Source organism: Rhineura floridana, chromosome 18 (genome assembly GCF_030035675.1).
Source record: "Rhineura floridana isolate rRhiFlo1 chromosome 18, rRhiFlo1.hap2, whole genome shotgun sequence".
Classification (NCBI taxonomy): domain Eukaryota; kingdom Metazoa; phylum Chordata; class Lepidosauria; order Squamata; family Rhineuridae; genus Rhineura; species Rhineura floridana.
In genome coordinates, this window is record NC_084497.1 from 1,928,425 (window position 1) to 1,948,687 (window position 20,263).

Sequence of the window (20,263 nt, forward strand, 5' to 3'; positions counted from 1 at the left end):
ATGCATTGCACAATGTGACAATAACGACAAGGACTTTAAGATGAACAAAGGAAGATTCCCAATATATGGGCTATCCTCTGGAAAAAAGAAATAATCCCGAACTAGCGACACATTTCACCAAGAAACAATCTTGAAAGCACAACATGCACAGAGGAGAGGTGACCATAAATCAGCTATTTCCCAAATGCTCTTTTAAAAAATGCGCTGGAATATAGTTATTTCCTGCTCTGAATGGTGGGAAAACAGTTCTGGTTATCCTGGCAAGCCGCAAATAACTCCTAGCAAAGCTGGGAAGTTTTGAACTATTCATAGCAGGGTTACGTTTTTAAACATAAATACATAACCATCTCCCGTCTGCGGTGTGGAATAGATGTTGCAGAAGCATCCAACGTCCTCCGCATCCGGAGGAATTTCGGTCTGTCCCGTGGAACAAAGGAACCTTTCAGAAGGCAGGAACGTAAGTCAAGGACCCAACGGGACGCCTCCTTCCCTCGCCAGAGAAAATATTGTTCATCCCAGCGAGTGACAGGACATTTACAGCACATGTGCGCTCCAGGGGCAAAGAGCCCCGCCGCATGACATATTTGAGCAGAGATGCAGTCAGCGATGCAAGGGGTCCCCTTGGGAGAGTCTAGTTATTTTTAAAAGCCAGGCTCCTTAATTAAATTTGCTCGGTATGTTGCTGGAAATTTCTGGCAGCCTTGAAAGGACTTAGGTCTCCATCTGTTCCATCCTTAAAAAGAAAAAAAGAGCCGCTTCTCTCCTGCACCCCTGTTCTCATCCACAGACATGAACAGAGAAAAAGAGAGGTGGGGACAGGTTCTAGTTCCCATCTGATTTTCCCTTTGGGAAAGAGCTGGAACTCAGAATGCTTTGCATGGAAAAGGTCCCAGGTTCAGTTCCCGGGTACGGCTGGGAGAAACTCCCTGCCTGAAACCTTGCTAGGCGAGAATTCGATTCAGTTCGCATTTCAAGCAGAATTTATCAAATTCGCACTTTCTGAAACAACGAGAGAACTGAAAAGCAGCCATCCTTCGAAATTCGCATTTGTTCAAATTTTGGGATGCAGTTCGCCAACTAAACAACATTTATAAAAATGCATATATGAGGGGAAATCGTGCATAAAAATGAATACCTGAGTGAAAATAACATGCAATGTGATGAGAAACGTCTTGCAAAAATGTGTACCTTTGTCAAAACTGCCTACTAAAATGTGTTTATTTGGAGAAATTCACACTAAAATGGTGGAGAATTTTTATGAGGATTTTTTAAAAAAACAACACGCAGGAACGTAGAGAACTGAATTTAACATTGGAAAAGTGAGAATCGAAACTGACAGATCTTTCCATCCCTAAACCTTGTAGAGCTGCTGCCAGTCAGTGTAGACAATCCTGAGCTAGATGGGCCCCTGGTCTGACTTAGTATAAGGCAGCTTTCTGAGTTCCTGCATTTCCCCAGAGTTTAGTAACGTCCTGCACTTTTCCACGAACAGCCCTCCCCAAGTCCCCCATCCCGCCACGTTATCCATGGGTTTCACAGCCGTTTACAAGACAGGCCCTCCAAAATGGAGAGACTTTTTTTTAATAACAAAGGTGCGTTACTGTAATAGCCGGAGGTGGTTTGGCAAAGGGGGAGCGGTGCGCAACGGACTATGAAATCTACCAAAGGCGTAGAAAAAGAGCCAGCTGCTAAACATGTTTTTTTTCTTCCCCAGATAAGGAAGAATTTTGTAACCATTCCAGACGAGAAAGGAAGCACGCTTTCCCTCCTTTTGTGTTAAAATTGCATGAGTATTGGTCACAGTCGTTCCTTGTGCAAAATGGCAGCGGTGCGATCAGGGCAGGATTTTGGGGCCCAACGTGGTTTAACAGTTGAACTGGGAACTCTGGGAATTGTAGCTCTGTGAGGGGCATTGGGGTCTCTTAGCAACTCTCGGCACCCTTTGCAAACTCCACCTCCCAGGATTCTCTGGGGGAAGCCATGACTCTTGAAAGTGTAATCATAGTGGAATAAATGTCTGGTGTGAACGTGGCCACAATCTATCCTGTGCAGATGTCTGTGGGACCGTGCTTGGAAATATCACTCTCAAGAACCAGATAAACAAGTTGAGGGGGGTCTTCCTTTCCGTATCCCCCCCGAGGTGAAAAAAACCCAGTCAGTCCCCCACGGCCACAGTGAGATGAGCAATATAGCCGCCATCTTACCCACGCAACGGGATCCATCCGGGCTGGTCATGAAACCCCGCGGGCAGGCGCAGACGTAGCTGCCTGCAGTGTTGGTGCACTCGCCGCTGTCGCAAACTCCGGAGACGCTGCTGCACTCATCAATATCTGGGGAAAAAGTAATTAGAACAGCCCTGTGAGATTGGCTGACCGAGTAACGTTGCAGGAGGTGGGGGTTTAGCATCATTTCATTGATTATTTCATCAATAATTTTTTAGGTTTGTTACCTGCCTTTCACCATGGGGCCCCAAGAGGGCGGGCAACAGCCATTTAATATTGATTTTATTCATTCATTTCATTAATATTCCACCTTTTCCTCCAAGGACAAAAAGGAGGAAGATGTGGTGTGTCCCCCCCCCCGCTGCTCTGCATTTAATTCTCACAACAACCCTGTGAGGTAGATTAGGCTGAGAAATATAGTGACTGGACCAAGGTCACACAGTGAGCTTCATAGTGGGCTTAGTGGGAGTTTGACCCTTTGTCTCTCCCAGGTCCTAGGCCAACACTCTAACACCACACTGGCTCTCTCTGTAAAAATATAGTGTTAAAAATCTGTTAAAACTCGTGATAGTCAAGGGAACAGAGTGGGACCTGAAATATATATATATATCTGTTATCAAAGGCCAGGTTAAAAGAGGTGCCAGGCAACAAACTTTCTCTATGGGAAGGGAATTCAACAGTCTAGGGGCCGCCACGTTAATTCACCATTGTCCATATGATGTTGCAAGCTAGCACGGATTTCTGCGTTCACAAATCCGCATTAGAAATACCACCAGAAAATCGATACGCTTTCCTAAACCGAGAATCCATCACATTAATGTCCGTGCGCTTGGATGCAATGCCGCGGACTTTCCTGCAATGGGCGGTCTGTGGGTGTTCCTCTGTTGTATGCCAAGCCCCTGTCTCCTTCCCACACAATAGCACATCCACAAACCTGCACATGCGTGGGAATTAAAAAATATATATACATTTCTGCGCTCTTCCAAAAAAGTGCACGAAAAGCAAATGACCGTTATGGACCAATCACTGAAAAGGGGTGGACTTGGGGGAGTGGCCAGCACTAAAGCAATTTGGGGGAGAAAGCCCACGTGTGGATGCTTGATAATCAGGTTTCCACAATAATCTGGCCACAAACAGGACATGTGTGGATCTCAAGGTCACCAACCGAATATGGAAAACACGGATTTTGTTGTTAGGTATGGATGGGCCCTTAAAGGCAAATGTACCCAATGTACACTTTCTGAAACAATGAAGCATATCCTTCAAAATTCGCTCTTCTCTGAATTGTGACCAAAATTGGATGAGGAATGGGGGGGAAACTTAGTTCAGGTTGCATCTGATGAGAAACCTACACAGTAGTAAGCAAACCGAAACACAGCCTTCCTTCAAAATTCACACTTCTCTGAATTTTCTCTAGCCAAGGAATGTGTACAAAGAACCAAAAATGCATTTCCTAGTGTAACGTGTGCGTGTAAAATGCATAGACTAGTGACAACAACATACAAGAATGCATTTCCTTGGGGAAACCGCTTTTGCAAAAATGTGTGGATTAAGGGAAACTGCACACACAAAAATGCATTTATTAGATGACATTTGTGCTAAAACACTGGTGAATTTTCATGAGGCTTTAAAAGAAAAAAACACACACAACGAACTGATGAGAAAATGTGGAGAACAACTTAGGACTGGAAAAAAATAGGAAATGGAGCAAAATGGAAACGGACATATTTGCTCATCCCTGTATTTATAGCATGCGTTCATTTGGGCCCAGACACAGAGCTGTCAAGTGGTACAGCTGTTTTCTGACAACACTGCAGGGCCACAGGTTGCACACTTTTGATCTACCGCTAGAATTCTACCTCGTGGGCAGAGATCATGATGTGAAACTCCCAAGTTCTGAAAATCTCGGGCTTACACTCTCCAGCCAAGGTCCCCCCTGCTTTCCATCTCTCTTCTCCCTGAGCCTTGCATTTACACATCCACTGTTTCTGGCTCAGGATCTTCCAAGCTGTACCTCTCTGTCTCATTCCAAACCTCTGTTAAAAATCAAAAAGCCACACTTCACGTTTGGGCAGGGTTGAAGGGAAGACGTTGATCTTGGAAGCTGCCCTCGTTTTTGGGGGGACGGAGCAAGCTTGAAAGGTTTTCAGGATTTCTTTGGAGCTTTGCAAAGCGACAAGCAAGGCAAGGGGTTGAGAAAGAGGAAGGAGGAGCCGCAGGAACCGTCTGAGGCACTGGAAAAAACGTGATGCTGTTGCTTCTGAAAGCCCTCAGAACCTGTGGGATTTCAGCTCCTACTAAGTTTGTGCAGTAATCGATGCTCGCGGGAAAGCATCTCGTTCTCAGGGCTCAACATTCTCTTTCAAAATCTCAAAAGGCAATGCTGGCAAATTTTAAATAAAATAAAATAAAAATCCTTTCTGAAATATGGATTAAACACGCGCGCATGTGCTCGCCTGCGTGTGCGCACAGGGTGATAACTTATGTACCCGACAAGAGGGTGAGATGCAGCAGTTGGGGGTCTGGAGGGGGGGCAAAAGCCTTCTGCTCCTCCGTGAATTGCTCTGACCTTCTTTTAAAGCCTTCCGAGTTGGTGGCATCGTTGCCTCCTGGGAGAGCAAGTGCCACAGTGCAGGAAACTCCACCAGGGCACAATGCCCCTCCTTAAAATCAAAGGCAGGACACAGGTGATAGGAAACCCCCTCCCCACTTCCAGGCAGCGGGGGATTGGGATGCCTGCCTGCTTGCTTGCTTGTTGTGCTGTTTATGCTTATCCTGATTTTGCCTCTAGTCAAAGAGGACTAACAGGTTTTTCTTGAAATAATAAATAATAAGAAGAAGAAGAAATCCTGAGAGACATGTTTGAGCAGAGGTGAGGAGGAGACGGTTATCTTCAACATATATCTTCCACCTCTAGGTTGTATCCAGCTACGCTCTACGCAGAGAGCAGAGAAGACTCAAAGAACTGAAGCCGCCTGAGTTAGTCGTGCCCATTCATTTCAACGGGGGTACTCTGAGTATGACTAGGATGGGACACTTTGTTTTTTAAGAACTCGGCAGGGGCCAAAAGCTATGCTCCCTCCTCTCCTCCCTTTTAGGGAGATGCGGATTAGCCCACAGTCTCTGAAAATCTGCTACATCTTGCCTTTAAAAGCTCCAATGTTGTTCGGTCACAGTGCCTCTGATCATGAGCAAAATGGCTCCCCTCTCCCAAGGGGGAATGATTTTTGCCATTGCTCCCAAAACTTTAATCTGAGGACACTGTGTCTCTGAGTATGGGCAGAGCTCCTTGCCTGTCTCCTGATACATCTCCAAATGTATCCTCAGCACATCCGGACCCCTTTCCTACCAATTCAACCAAGAGAAGCAGCGTAGTGCAGTGGTTAGAGTGCTGAACTAAAACCTGGGAGACCAGAGCTGAAATCCCCACCGGGCCATGAAGCTCACTGGGTGAGTGCCAGCCACCAGCACTCAGCCTAACCTACCTCACAGGGTTGTTGCGAGGATAATATGGAGAGGGAGGAGAACTCTGTGCACCACCTTGAGCTCCTTGGAGAAAAGGTGGGTGATAAATGTAATCACCATCTTCATCATCATCACCACCACCCCCATCTCTGTTTCTCCCTTGGGTGTCTTTGGGACTTATTAGTCACTCTCACCTTCGCATTTGTGGCTTGTCTCGCTCTGTTTGTGACCCGCTGGGCACTTGCATTCGTAGGACCCCACTGTGTTGAGGCAGTTCCCTCCCTGGCACAACCCGGGGATCGCCTGGCATTCATCCACATCTGCAAGGAGAGACATTAGGAGAGAAGGAGACAAAATGAAGGCAGCTGGCTCCCCCTGAGAATGGTTACAAAAATGGTGCTCCTCTCTGGTAACAGACCAGCAGTATGCAGCAGCAGGAAACCCGAGGCTGAACTCAGATGTCACAGTAAACTTTGGCTTGCTCGAACCACTGTTCGGAATGCTGACTGTGCTTGAGCTTCCACACATGGAGGTAAATCATGCTTTGCAGCTGCTTGGCTGCTTTTGTTTGCTATCCAACCAGCACCCCTATTTTCTCGAGTTCAGGGGCTTCCAGAGGCAGAGGGATGACCTTTAGCAAAGGTTTGACAAGCGAGCTGTCACGCCCAAACCATATCTTCATTTAACCTAATCAATGCAAATCTAACCTAATTAAGAACCTGATGGTTTGTATGCTTACTCAGAGTTAGGTGCAACCGTGATGAGCAATGGGAAACATCCCTAAGTATGTATGGACAGAATAGCAGTCTCAGTCTGCAAAATGCCTGCTCACTTCTCTCTTAAAGATGGTTAGGTCTCCCTTCAGACATACTGTTAACCATGATTACTTCCTGAAGATCTTTGGGAAACACTATTCCCCTTCTGTCTTCCTTCATGCATTAGGGGAAGACGTTTAAAGCTGCCATTTGCATTTTGGAACCCACCACATTTCTCTGTTATGTCTGAATATGAGAAATTCTACTTTGTTCAAACCATGGTTAGTTGACAAACCTGCACCAAAAACTGTGGTTGAGCCATTGCCAGTCTATGCAGACAATCCTGGACTAGAGGGTTTGACTTGATATAAAGCATCTCCACATCTGACTGTATATCCTGGCTTTTGCACAAACCATAGTTTCCTATATTTTGACATCATGGAAACTGTGGTTTGCTCCAAACTGCAGATGGGAAGCTTGAAGCTTCCTCCCCTTGTGCATGAAGGAAGAGAGAATGTGCTACTCTATGTTACCTGTGGTGTGAACACATGGCACACTGGTTTGTTTCCGCCTCTGCCGGCAAATTCAGGGGATGGCTGGCAGGCCATGAAGAAAAGGCTCAATGAACTGGCTTCGGCCTGTGGGCCAGTGGTTCCCAGTACACCTGAACCATCACACCTATTCAATGTCCTTTTTCTTCCCCCTCCCCCTCCTCCCAGTGAAAAGGAGCAGTTAAAACTATTCAAAACATCAACAGATACGAAAAACCTGTTTGAATAGAATTGTGGAATAGAGCATTCCACAGTTCAGGGGCCACCACTGAAAAAAACCCGGTAATGGCGACAGTGCTGAGATTCAGCAAGGATCTCTGAGGCAGACATTAAACCCTGGGCAGGTGAGTACTGGAGATGGTTACCTTGGCAGGCTCCAGTGCGTATGTTTGGGATGAAGCCCCGGCGACAAGGGTGGGGCTGGGCAGGGCACATCTCGCAAGGGTGGCCCCAGGCCCGCCCGATGGTGGCACAGCACATTGTCTTGGTGCAAACGATGCCGCTGAGCTGCCCCTGGCACATCTGGTTGCTGACTTGGCTGAAGCATGGCCCTGTGCGGTAATCTAGGGGAGAGAGAAAGCAAGCGATGGAGCAAGGGCGCTTTCTTTGGGGCGTGAATAGGAGACTGTAGCTGAATGGCAATTTAGTTATTTGTTTTATTAAATTTATTTCCCGCCTTTCCCGCCAGATTGAGCCCAGGGCAGCAAACGAAGACACTAAACTAAAAAAAGACTAAAACAGAAGACTTGAAAACATATTAAAACAAAACACCTTTACAAGCACATTAAAACAAAACATCTTGAAAAACGCATTTAAAAAATGCTTTAACACACCTAAAAAAGTAATTCCAACACAAATTAATGACAGCTCCTCTCATTTAGTGGACGAATGACCTCTTCCAGGGATTCCCAGACTAGGATAACATTTGCTTGGATGCAGCGTCAGCTAACCTCCTCATAAATGAATCTGAAATAGCTGATGTCGTCTAGTCTCTCTGTGAACAAGTTCTAGGAGCACTGTGCATAAAGGGCCGATCCAAGCAGGAACATGTTATTTAGGGGAGGTTGGCCATCCTCAACAGTGCTGGCTTGACTTCGTAGAGTTGGAAGGGGCCTATAAGGCCACAGAGTCCAACTCCCTGCTCTATGCAGGAATCCAGCTTAAAGCATCCCTGAGAGGTCTCTTCCATCACTCTTGTTACTAATATCTTTTTTTGTGAACGCTGTTTGTTTTGCGAATTGTGTTGCAAAATTCAAGTAAGTGCAAATTTCAAAGGATGGCTGCGTTTTTTCTGAAAGTGCCAATTAGATAGATCCAGCTTGAATTGCAAACTGAATCAAATTTCTCACCCATCCCTAGGTATAAGGCAGCTTCAGATTTGCTCTGACATTCCTTTGTCTGGAAAAAATATAAACCAAATTCCCTTTCCCCCCTCCCCCAAACCTCCCTCCATTACCCAGGCTCTCTTTTCCAAATTATCCCCTCCTCCCCGGTTGGAAAGATCAAGCCTTCAGCTACATCACAAGGAGAACATATCACACAAATAGAGTGTGTGAGTGTGTGCACCCATGCGCACGCATGTGGAAGAACAGACTCGCGTGAGGAGGGGAATTGACAAAAATAGATTTTCGGATTTAACTTCCAAGCTAGGAAAGGAATAGAGCCAGTTTTTGTAGCAGAGAGGCCAGGGCAGCTTGGCAGCGCGCCAGCCCGCATCTGGGGCTGATTTCAATGGGTCATATGATTAAAGATTTAATGAGACTCCAATCAAACTCTATTAAGGCTCGGTGACGTTGATTCCTGTCCCACTCCTCACTTCCGTGCCTGAGGGGGACTGGGCTCTGACCCCAGGGATGTTATCGGCAGAATCCATCTCCCTACAGCTGTGGAAAGGAACCAGAATCCGCCCCCCTCCTGCATGTGTGTGTGCACCTCCTCAAAGAGTCCTTTTCCTGCCTGTTTTTCCAAAGGCCGTGTCATTGCAAGCCATGCCACACTCAGCCCCAGTGAACATGGGCATCCATCCATGTTTAAAGTCACTCCGCGGTACCCTTGTTTTACTGGCAGAACATTTTGCCCCCACAGAATGCCGTTGCGCAAGAGAGTGCCTGAGTTAGCCACCGGCAAGTTTCGTTGCACCCTCGATTGCGCAACCTGTGGCACCATGAGTGGCAGAGCGTCTGCTCTACAGGCAGAAGGGATCAGGTCCAATCCCTGAATTTGGATTAACAGAATGGCCTGCACGATGAAACGCCGAAGGATTTATATGGTTACTTGCTTGCCAGTTTCTTTTTGTTTTATGATGTTTTGCTCTTTCCCCCCATCGTTTTAGTTGTTATTGTGTCACTGTTGTTTAAAAGTAGCATTGTTAACGTTGTTTGAAAACTGGCTGGCATGCATGGCCACTTGATGGTTATGTATGATACTTGGCTGTGTATTTTTATCATGTGTGATCCCTTTGGATTTCTTTTTTTGTGTGTGAGAGAGAATAAAAAGTTTTTTAAAAGTTAAAAAAAAGAAAACAATGAAAAATGCAATTATTATTAGACTGAAGTTTAAGTTCTGCATCAGATGAATGTATGCAGAAAGACTTTGCATTGGCTACTCTTGCCTAGGAATGGGCTAGAAATTTGATTCTGTTTGCATTTCAAAATGAATCTATCAAATCTGTACTTTCCGAAACAATATGACAACCGAGACTCACAGCCATCCTTTGAAATTCACTTATTGAATTTAGCAGTGCACTTGGCCAACCAAACTAAAGTTTACAGAAATGCATGTTTGGGGAAAATGTGCAGAAAAATGAACACTGGAGTGTAAACAACATGCAATAAAAAATACATTATGTGACAAGGAACTGCTTGCAAATTTTGTGTACGTTGCTCAAAACTGCCAGCAAAATGTGTTTTCTTTGGAGAAATTCACACCAAATCGCTGGAGAATTTTTATGATGATTTTCCACAAATTGCTACAGAAATGTGGGGAACTGAATTTAAGATTAAAAACGGAGAAACCTCAAGACAACCGAAATGGACATCCCTGCATGATGTCACTATTCTCTGCCCTGCCCGCTTGCCTACGGCTTCATCTGCTCCTCTCTGGATACCATCTGACCAGATTTTTCCTTGGGAGAGGGGGAGAGAGAGAGAGTCCAAAGGAATCCTTTCCTTCCTTAAACAAACAAGCAGGCCAGCGAGCCAAGGGAGGGCTCACCTCCCACGAATCATATCCTCACTCACAGCAACACAGAAGATGTTCTCTCCAAATAGAGCCAGGGAATGCGGCTGATGAGGCTCTCCGGCTGGCTGAAAAGGAGGTCAGTGGGACAGAGGGCCATCCGAGGCCCACAACGCAGGAACGAGGAGAGCCAGGCCCTCAAGAGTGCTTTGGTGGGAAGGCTGCCCTCCTGGCATGGAGCCTCTGAGCCTTTGTGCTCTCCCGCCCCCCAGGCTGCAATTCTTCACAGTTAACCCATATTTTTCTCTTTCCAAGAGATCAGTTGCAGAAAGGACGGCTGCAACCCTATGTGTCCTTTCCAGGCAGTACACAGTGGGGTTTGTTCCCAAGCAGGCAGACAACATTTATAACAGGTTGAGCAGGTGGAAATCAGGCAGATAATGGGTTGAAACCAACTAAGGTCTACTGAAAGTAGGGCCCACTGAAATGAATGGGTCTACATTGATCTTTTAAAAGGTTTTAATTACTTGTTTTTAGCCTTTTTTCAATTGACATTTTTAATATTTCTTGTAAACTGGTTAGAGGTTTTGGTTACAATCAAGCAGTAGATACGTTTTGTTAAATAAATTTTTATACACCTTGATCATGTCCTCCCCTTATTTGCCCCCCTCCCCTGAAAAAAAAAAACTAAAAGCTGCAAAGGTTGTAACTAGGGATGGAAGGGTCTCTCTTGTTTCAGGGTCTCTCTGTGTCTCATTTTTCCAATCTTAAATTCAGCTCTTTGGGTTTCTGCAGCAATTTGCAATATTCAGTTTTAGGCATACTTTCCCCTAACCCTATACATGTTTGTAAACATTGCTTGGTTAGAGAACTGCCTTGCAAAATGTGGAAAAGTGCAAATTTTGAAGGATTGGGCGAGTTTCAGTTCTCCTATTGCTTTGGAAAGTGAGAATTTGGGAGGTTCAGCTTGAAATGCAAACAGGACCCAAATCTCTTTCCTGTGCCTTGTTGTAACCTAGTCACAGAGGACTAACAGAACTTTTTTGTTATTTCAGAAGGCATCAGCTGCTCACCAGCAACTAGAGCAAAGCCTTTTTGAAATGCCCCATTATAAGTTTTTAAAACACACACACAAACAGTGGTGTTTTCAGGGGGTGGTGGTGTTACATTGACATGTTTGCATGGCCATTGCACAAACTTCATGGTGGCACGCGGGCGCCATCAGGAAACTGCAAACCCAACACCGGAAAAGAAAACAACATCATATCTCGCTTCCCTATTTCCTCCAAGTGTTTTTTCAGCCCTCGGAATGTCTGGCTCCGTAAGATGAACCTGGCCAGATTTTCCCTTTCTATGAATAACCAAAACACAAGAATGTGGCTCTGCCAGCAATGAGGCAAAGGAGCAGAGAGGAGATGGGAGAGGGGGGATGCTCCCCCCATCTTCCCTATGGGTGTGTCTCAGTATTAGCTAGACCCAGGCTGCGTATGCGCCCTACATTTAAAGCAAGTGCCCCCCAAGAATCCTGGGAACTGTAGTTTGTTAAAGGTGCAGAGAACAGTAGTTCTGTGAGAGGTGAACAACAGTTCCCAGGATCCTTTGTGGAGGAGGGAAATGTGCTTTAAAAGTCTGTTATGTATGCAGGCTGAGACCCTGCCTTGATCTTAGCCATTGTTTCTCACCTCCCCCCAATCTTAAATCCACTTCTCATTTGTGTAGCCATTTGTTATTTTTTTTAAAAATTCTCTCACGAGGGTTCATAAGTAGATAATTTCCCCCTAATATAATGCATTTGCACATGTTATTTTCACGACGATATGCATTTGAATGCACACTTTAGCTTTACTGCACGCATTTTTGTACACGTGACTTTGGTGAAGAAATGCACTGCCACATTCTGAGGAGCGCGGATGTTGAAGGAGGGCTGCGTCCCCGTTTTGCATCGTTTTGGAAAGTGGGAGCTAGGGAGGCTCACCTTTAAATGAGAAATGAAATGCAATTCTCTCCCCATCCCTCAGCGCGCTCCTGGGATCTAATGTAAGCCCCGCCCTAATGGTGCAGCCTGCTTTCCAAATTTGCTCGGCGAGGGGATGGATGAGAAGGTTGCGAGGATGAGAGTACCTCTGGGCATAGACAGAAAGCATATTTCCGCACATCTCGGAATAGGGGCAGGAGAAAGGATGTGGCTGCCCAGTGTTTCTTCAGTGCTCAGGAGCATGAATCGCAATTAAGGAATTAATCAGGATTTCCCGACGAGGAGTGAGGTTGGGGAGCTGTCTTGCCACTCTTAAAGTTGGGACCTTGGCAAAGCTCTCCTTGCCTAGGAAAGCTCCCTTATGCAGAGTCAGAGCATTGGTCCATCTAACCCAGTATTGCCGACCCTGACTGGCAGCAGCTCTCAGGGGGTCTCTCCCAGCGCTAACTAGAGATGCCATTGGGGACTGAAACTAGCACCTTCTGCATGTAAGGCAGATGCTCTGCTGCTGATCTATGGCCCTACCCTACATAGAACCTGCCCTCATTGCCAATTATCTCTCACACAAATTTATTTATTATTATTTAAAATATTTCAATCCCACCCTTCTGCCCTAAGAAACAATAAAACAGATTCCGGAGCATGGGGGCCACAGCTGAAACGGGTCTCCCCCACCTCTCTTTTAGCTGTCCAGCTATTGACACAGCAAACCACCACCCCGACACACACAATCAGCTACGGCGGCAGACTTGTCCGCACAGCCTCAGTTTCCCCAAAGCCAAGCTCTGAGACCCTCACGCCTCGCTTCCGGTTCCTGTACGCTCTCTAGCGCGCAAGATCCATACTTTGATTCCCAAATGTGGTTGCAGCGGCTTTGACATGGCCCACCAGCCAGCCCCGCTCTCCTCCACCCTCACAATAAAAAGTGTCTATTAGGGGCAGGAATGACCTAGCCAGAGATTCCGCACTCCCCTCCTTATTCAGCCGCCCGGCTTCTGAAGTGGGAACGTTTCCTCAATTAAGCCGTCCAGAGTGCCAAGTTCCTTTCTTTCCAAAACAGCCTCGTCTCTGTTCCACCATCTCCACTGGGCGGATCTCTGTGGTTTGGGCTTGTGGGACCTTGGGGGAAAATTCAGTGAAGGTGGGATGGGGGGGCATGCTGTGCCAATTTTTCTGCTCGTTTCAAGAGACACCCACACAGGCACCAGGGAGGGAGGGGTCTCCCTGCTTCAAGACCCCAACCTAGACATTTCCTTCTATGCTTTTCAATGAGTTGGCAGAGTCCCCCGTCCCCCCGCTCAAGCGTTCATCAAAGGAGGTGCCCATCTCTGACACAACACAGAAAAGAAATGGTTCTTCCTGCTCTAATCAGCAGGCTTCTCCCGGATGTTTCTGCTTGAAGAACAGAACACACGGATTTCAGAAGAGCCCACTGGATCAGGCCAAAGTGCCCCCCGTCCAGGCCAGCCTCACAGTGGCCAGCCAGATGCCCCAACTGGAAGGCCGAAACCTGGACACGAGCAGCAGAGCAACGCTCCCCTCCGATGGCTACCAGCGACGGATACACAGAGGTGTCGTGCCTCCGACCGCGGAGGGAGATCACAGCCACAGTGGCTAGTAGCCACGGATAGCCTTATCCTCCTCCATGAATTTGTCGAACCCTCTTTCGAAGCCATCCACGCTGCTTTAACTCTCCCCCTCCCAGCCCATCACAAAACCACCCCCTCCCCACCCCAAAGGCCCCATTTTTCATCCTGTCTTCTAATGGCGTGGTGGGCCAAATTAGGCCTTGGGGAACGAAAAAGATCCCAGCACTTGCTTTAGGTGGTCCTGCTGAGTGTTACTTCACCAGCCCTGATGCATTTGCAGGCCCCCTCCTCCTGCGTGGGGGATCTAGACATCTGCCCCAAAATCCTCTGGAAAGGGAGGGGACCTCCCTCCTGCCTGCCCCCCAAGGGGGGACTCCAGGAAGGGGGAAACTGTGAAGAAATATTGGGGCTCCCTTGCTGGAAGCCCAAAGCGAGCCTGGCCATCCCTGGCAGGGAGAGGGGGCTTTGAAACTGTAGCAGATCTCTCCACACACACAGCGAGGACCCTGTTTGCTTTGGCAGAGGCCGGCCAGTGTGTGTAGACACAGCTGTGAGGCTTATTTCATCTCCAGCTCTGGGAGGAGGCCAAATCCATTCAGAGAGAGAGAGAGAGACGCACTTTTGATTCAAGTCTTTCGGACATCACAAGAATCTCTCCGGAGTGGCCGAGACACAAGATTGGTGCAAAGCAACAATGCATGCCATGTGTCCAGGATCTTGGGGAGGCAGAAAGTGACTGTGCATTGCGAAAGCAGCCTCAGAACAAATTTGCAACGCAAACATCGGTCGGGTTCAATCTGGCTTAACCAGATAAACTGTAAGGTTTCGGGGGGTGCTGGAAATATCTTACGTAAATTAAAATATGTTTTTACGATGTTTTGTCTTTAAGATGTTGTTAGTGTTTTAGAACTTGTTTTCTGCCCTGGGCTCCTTTTGGGAGGAAGGCCAGGAGATAAATTTAAATAACTGAAGACCTTCCTCTTTCAACAAGCCTTTTAAAAGTAGAGACCTTTGTCCCAATCTGTGTCTGTGCTGGAATTGCTGTTTTAAGCTGTTTTTAAAGCTTTTTTAAAAAGATGTTTTAAAACATGTTTTGTTTTAATATGTTTTAAAGTCTGTTTTCAAGATGTTTTAGAGTGGCTTTTAGGGTTTTGTTTGCCTCCCTGTGCTCCTATTGGGAGGAAGGGTGCGATATAAAGTAAGAAAACAAACTTCCCATACCAAGCAATACAGTAGGGGCCTGCTTATACGGCGGGTTCCGTTCTGGACCCCCACCATAAAGCGGAAATCGCCATAAAGCGGAACCCCATTGACTTTAATGGGGCGCGTCACGCTAAAATGATGTGCAAATGCCACAAAAGCGGCTTTAAAAGAGGGGAGGAAAGCCGCCACATTAGCGGAGCGCCGGGAAGCAGGGCCCTACTGTACACAAGTGAGGGAGAGTCATCATAGAGGTGCTAAAGCCTAGAACAGAGATGTGGAAACTTTTTCAGCCATAGCCTTCCTGGGGACACATGCCAGCAGTGGGCAGAGCCAGAGGCAAAAGTGGGCGGAGCAACTAATGCAAATTTTTTCCCTTTGCACAGCAGGCTAGTTTCTACACACACACTCACACATCCCTCTCTCTGTCCTCCATCCAGGAAAGCAAGAGGCATGGTCAAAGCTCAAGGACTCATCCATCTAGGCAAAAAACACTCAAGAGCTGAGAAGGGGTGTGGCCTGTGGAAAGGGGGTGTGGCCTGTGGAAAGGGGGCGTGGCTGGTGAGGGGGCATGGCTTGGGGGAGAGTCAATTTATGTTTGTGTTTCTCATTTCCCCCCAATCTTAAACTGAGTTCTCCACATTCCCACACCAATTTGTGATTTCCCCTCCAAAACAATATCCTCATGAAATTTCACCAGCATGTTAGGGAAAATTTATCCTGATAAACAAGATTTTTTCCTATGCCGTTTTGACTAATATACACATTTTTGTAAGCGCTTTCTCCTAATGCATTTGTGTGTGTGTTATTTTTCAGTAATACTTGCATTTTTATGCACATTAATAAAGGTGCATTGCTTAGTTGCAGAGCTGCATCGCAAAGTTCAGAGGAGCGAATCTGGAAGGATGGCTGGGCTTTGATTTGAGTATTGGTCGAAGAAGAACTAAGCTTCTCGTAAAAATGGATACACCACTGAATTTCTCCCCCTGCCCCATCCCTAGTCCTGAAGGCCAGGTAGAGAAGCCGGGGGGGGCACATCAAGCCCCCGCCCTGAGGTCCCCCATCTCTGCCTATTGCCCCAAGCAATGCCACTCTGCACCCCTACAAAATCATGGAGGCATTCCGTTCTTCTACCGGCAGTTCAGGCTGAAAGACCACTCCGATTTTTTCCCCACTTCCATGGCAATAAAGGTTTTTACCCGACTGTTTCACTTTCAAATTACAAGGAGAATGGATGCATAGAAACAAAACTGAGGAGGTGAGCGAGAATGGTCCAGGCTAACCATATTTGTGACTTGGTTTTTAGCTGTGCCCCAACAAGGTCACTTATACCACCAGTCAAAAACATTCACTCCTCCCCTTGAAGCTTGGCGTGGTACAGTCCAGGAGCAACTTTTTACCCCTTGATTTTATTCATTTATTCATTCAAAAGAACATCGCCTTCTCCTCTTTGTACAATTACTACACTCGGTTATGTACACTTATTGCCAAGGCAATGTTCATAATGTTTCGACAGCAGAGAAAATTAGGAGACAGAAACCAGATTGATTCTGTGTGATATCGAGATACAGCAAAGATAGGTTATTAATAATGATTAATCCAATATTAATCTGAGTAATTTATATAGGAATAACCCTTAATTTATTCTCATTTCACTTTGTTGAGGTTTTTTGCGTTAAATCACACAAACATTTGTGCGTTATGATATATATTGAGGCGGATGCATTAGATTTTTAAAATAATACTTAATATTTGGAACGACGCTCAGGCCAAAGCATCGAAGAGGATGGAAAACTTCCACACCCGAGAAACAGTCGGCGAGTTTCTCTTGGACAATTACAAGAAGCCATCTTGGCACAGCCGTAAAACTTGAGTGGCCTCCAAACAAGCTCTACTCAGAGTAGCGCCACTGGAACGAATGGGCCTCCATTAGTCATGGCTATTAATTTCAGCAGGTCTACTCTTCGTGGCATTCAACCCCGAGTCCTTTGACTACACAGAGCCTCAAGGTTTATGGGCGAGATATACGACGCAGCACTAACATTTCAGCCCCAAGGAAAATTAGCTTATTTTACTTAACTATATTTTTTATATCGCTTCACATACCCAAAGAGCGTCTGGAAGGAATTCCCAGGACGATAAAAATGCAAAACAGAATGAGTTCATTACAGCAGTACACATTTAGGAAGACTCAAAGTGTTCATTCAAAGGCAGGGAGGGGAAAATCACCTAGCAACATAAAATATCCACCCACATCCAAAGATGAACGCCTGTTATCTCCAGATCATCAGTGCAGCCCAAACGTCCCCAAGAAAACATGTCCACTAATTTCAGTGGGTCTACTCTGCGTAGAATTTAGCTGACTTCATAGTACGAGTCGAGACGAGGAGCCTCGACGTTCATAGGCCACAGATGCAATACAGGAAGGCAAAAGGGCCAAAGATGTCAAATCGTGGCCTACCTCTGTCGCACTGGGGCCCCGTGAAACCGTAAACACAGGCGCAGCGGTTGGGCCCGATGCACCGGCCTCCGTTCTGGCAGCCGCTTTCGCAGACAGCTGTGTGAGGGAGAGAGAAAGAGAGAGGGGTGAGGGAGGCTGCGCTGGATCGGAATCAAGCAAGACTCTCCAGGAAATGCTGTCTTACAATGGGGAATCAGGAGGCGAGCCAACAGCTCTGCTCCTCGTTGATGCAGTTCAGGACCGCTGAGAGTACGGGGGGAAATGGGATGGTGTTTTGAGGAATCCGCCCAAATGGGGAAGAAGCTGGATAAAAAACGTAGAGAGCCTTATCTGAGAGACAGTGCGGGGTAGTGGTTAGAAGCAGGCCCCTCGACCAGAAATTATCTTCCTAGCATAGCCCAGGGCTGGCTGCAGAGGTTTAAACTTCTCCTTTTTCATCTGTTTATCTGCTTGGATCAGCTCAGGAGCCAAGGGAGAGGCAAGGAACCTCAAGCCCGTGGGCATGATTAGATTTGACCCATGAGGCCATTTCCCCCAGACTACACTCACCTACCCCACACCCTATCACTGCATGCAATATCAGATGTGGGGTAGGTAAAGATGCAGTTACAAAGGAATAATGGGGAGCTTAGAGGACGCTTGCTGTCCATGCCAATCAGCTGCTCATAGAGAGAAGTTCTCAATTTGCAGGTGAGCTCTGGATCGTGCAGACCGGCTTTGCAGATATCATTACTGCTTTGTGGAGGAAAAATTTGGGTCCATTTGAACCCAAGAAACTGCAAATGGACAAAGCAGGACTTGCTGTCTGTGCCTGCAAGGCAGATGGTCGACTGCTGAGCGAGGGCTTCCATCCCTGCTCCTTTGTTTTTTTAAGCCAGCAACGCCTCCCTTGGCATACTCACGCTGGCCGCAGTAGGTCCCTGTGTAGCCTTTCTGGCACAGGCAGGCCTCGTCGCTGCAGCTGCCGCCGTTCATGCATCTGACGTTGCAGGACTGAACTGGAGAGGGAAGCAGGGAAGAGTGTCACCGAGGAGGGCTTCGCAGGTGGCGGGACGCAGCAGCGGAGAGTGTGAACCAGGGGCCTTCTGCACGCAGAAGAGGGGTGCCATCCCTGAGCTACGGGCCTTCGGGTCAGGTGAGTTGGGTTCTCCTGGTCCTGAAGAATGGGCTGCCACAACTAGGGATTTAGGAAGCTCTGGCAAGTCTAATACCGGTCCATCTAGCTCGGCATTGCCCACACTGACTGGCAGCAGCGGCTCTCCTGGCTTTCAGGCAGGGGCCTCCTCCTTCTCTTTGCGGATCGAACCGGGCACCTTCTGCAATGAGCCCTTCCCTAAAATTAAACACAGGTCCCCAATCTCGCGGTTCTGAATAAAGGGCTGGTTTACCCAGAAGCAAAAGAAGTGGCCTTAGACAGAGTCAGACCCATTGGCCTATCTAACTCAGTGCTGCCTACACGACTGGCAGAAGCTGGCTTCAGCAGGGGACATTCCCAGCCCTATCTGGAGATGCCAACGGGGACTGAACCCGGGACCTTCTGCATGCAAAGCAGGGGCTCTGCCACTGAGCTGTGGTGCTTCTGGTAACACGAAGGCAAGATTCTAGCCCTCATGGGCTGGGCATACATAGGCACATAGGATAAGCTGTCTTGTAGCCAGTCTTATACTGGCCCATCAGACCCAAAATGATCCACACAGACAGGCAGGGGCTCTTTGGGCTTTCAGGCAGGGGCCCCTCTCCCAATGCTACCTGGAGGTGCCCTTGGAGAGGGAACCTGGGACCTGCCTGACAGGAGATGCTCTGCCCCTGGGCTACAGCCCTTTCCTGAAATAGCTACAGAGCACCTGCCCAGCATGTAGCCCAAGGGACTGTGCCCAGGCCCTCCCATTGCGGCCGAAAAGGATTGTCCGGTCACCGTTGAACCGATGCCAGTCAGAGGAGAAAACGTGGGACAAGACAGACAGGCCAATGATCTGACCCAGCATTAAAGTGGTCAGAGTGTCGTACTACGACCTGGGAGACCCAGGTTCGAATCCCCACACAGCCATGAAGCTCCCTGGGTGACCTTGGGCCAGTCACTGCCTCTCAGCCTCAGAGGAAGGCAATGGTGAACCACCTCTGAATACCACTTACCATGAAAATCCTATTTGTAGGGTTTCCAGAAGTCGGGATCAACTTAAAGGCAGCCCGTTTCCATTTTCCATTTTAAAGTGGCTTTGCATGCTCAGTCATGTAGCCTTCTAGAAGCTGTTGGGTCAGTCCCCAGCCAGCATGGCCGATGGTTCAGAATGACGGGAGTTCTAGTCCAAACGTCGAGAGCAACAGGCTCGGGAAGGCTGGTGCACCAAGCAATATTGAGCTCAATGCGCTGGTGGTCTCACTGAATATAAGACAGCCCTTTGTGCCCTATTTACAACCAGCCCTTCATTCGGAACAGTGAGGACTGGAATCTTAGTTCATTCACATCAAGGGAAGGCGCACAGCTCTGCGGGAGAGCATTTGTTTTGCACGCAACATCTGAGGGCACTGGGTTTCCCATCTCCTTCCTTGTCAGTGGAGCTACCCGTGAGTAGGGGGCTGATCCACAGGTCTCCCTTTGTGGTTCATTTTCCTTATGACGCCTGACCAGGAATATAAGGGGGGGGATGGCAGAGGATCTGTTTCACTAAATTCTTTGAGTTTTTTTGGCCTGGAGGTAGAGCTGGGAGGCACTCCCGTCGCTGCCAGTCAGTGTGCGCAATACTGACAATACCCAGGAGGGGGAGGAGGGCAGAAAAACTGCCCCAGCCATTTCCACGTCTTGCAGAAATTCCACCACAATGCGACGCTTGTCCCATATCCGGCAGAATCGCACAGTCGTGGTTGGCC

The 20,263-nt window shown here is 47.5% G+C and overlaps 1 protein-coding gene across 2 annotated transcripts in view; it reads right to left on the reverse strand.

The window, feature by feature from the left end:
* Positions 1 to 20,263, reverse strand: part of FBN3 (fibrillin 3) — a 178,345-nt gene that overhangs the window by 102,387 nt on the left and 55,695 nt on the right. For both annotated transcript variants that reach the window (XM_061601743.1, XM_061601742.1), the window contains exons 8-12: positions 18,298 to 18,393; positions 17,396 to 17,491; positions 7,359 to 7,556; positions 5,882 to 6,007; positions 2,205 to 2,330 (exon numbers count right to left, since the gene is read on the reverse strand). In XM_061601743.1, the coding sequence (XP_061457727.1) occupies positions 2,205 to 2,330; positions 5,882 to 6,007; positions 7,359 to 7,556; positions 17,396 to 17,491; positions 18,298 to 18,393 (642 nt within the window). The remainder of the gene's footprint in view (positions 1 to 2,204; positions 2,331 to 5,881; positions 6,008 to 7,358; positions 7,557 to 17,395; positions 17,492 to 18,297; positions 18,394 to 20,263) is intronic.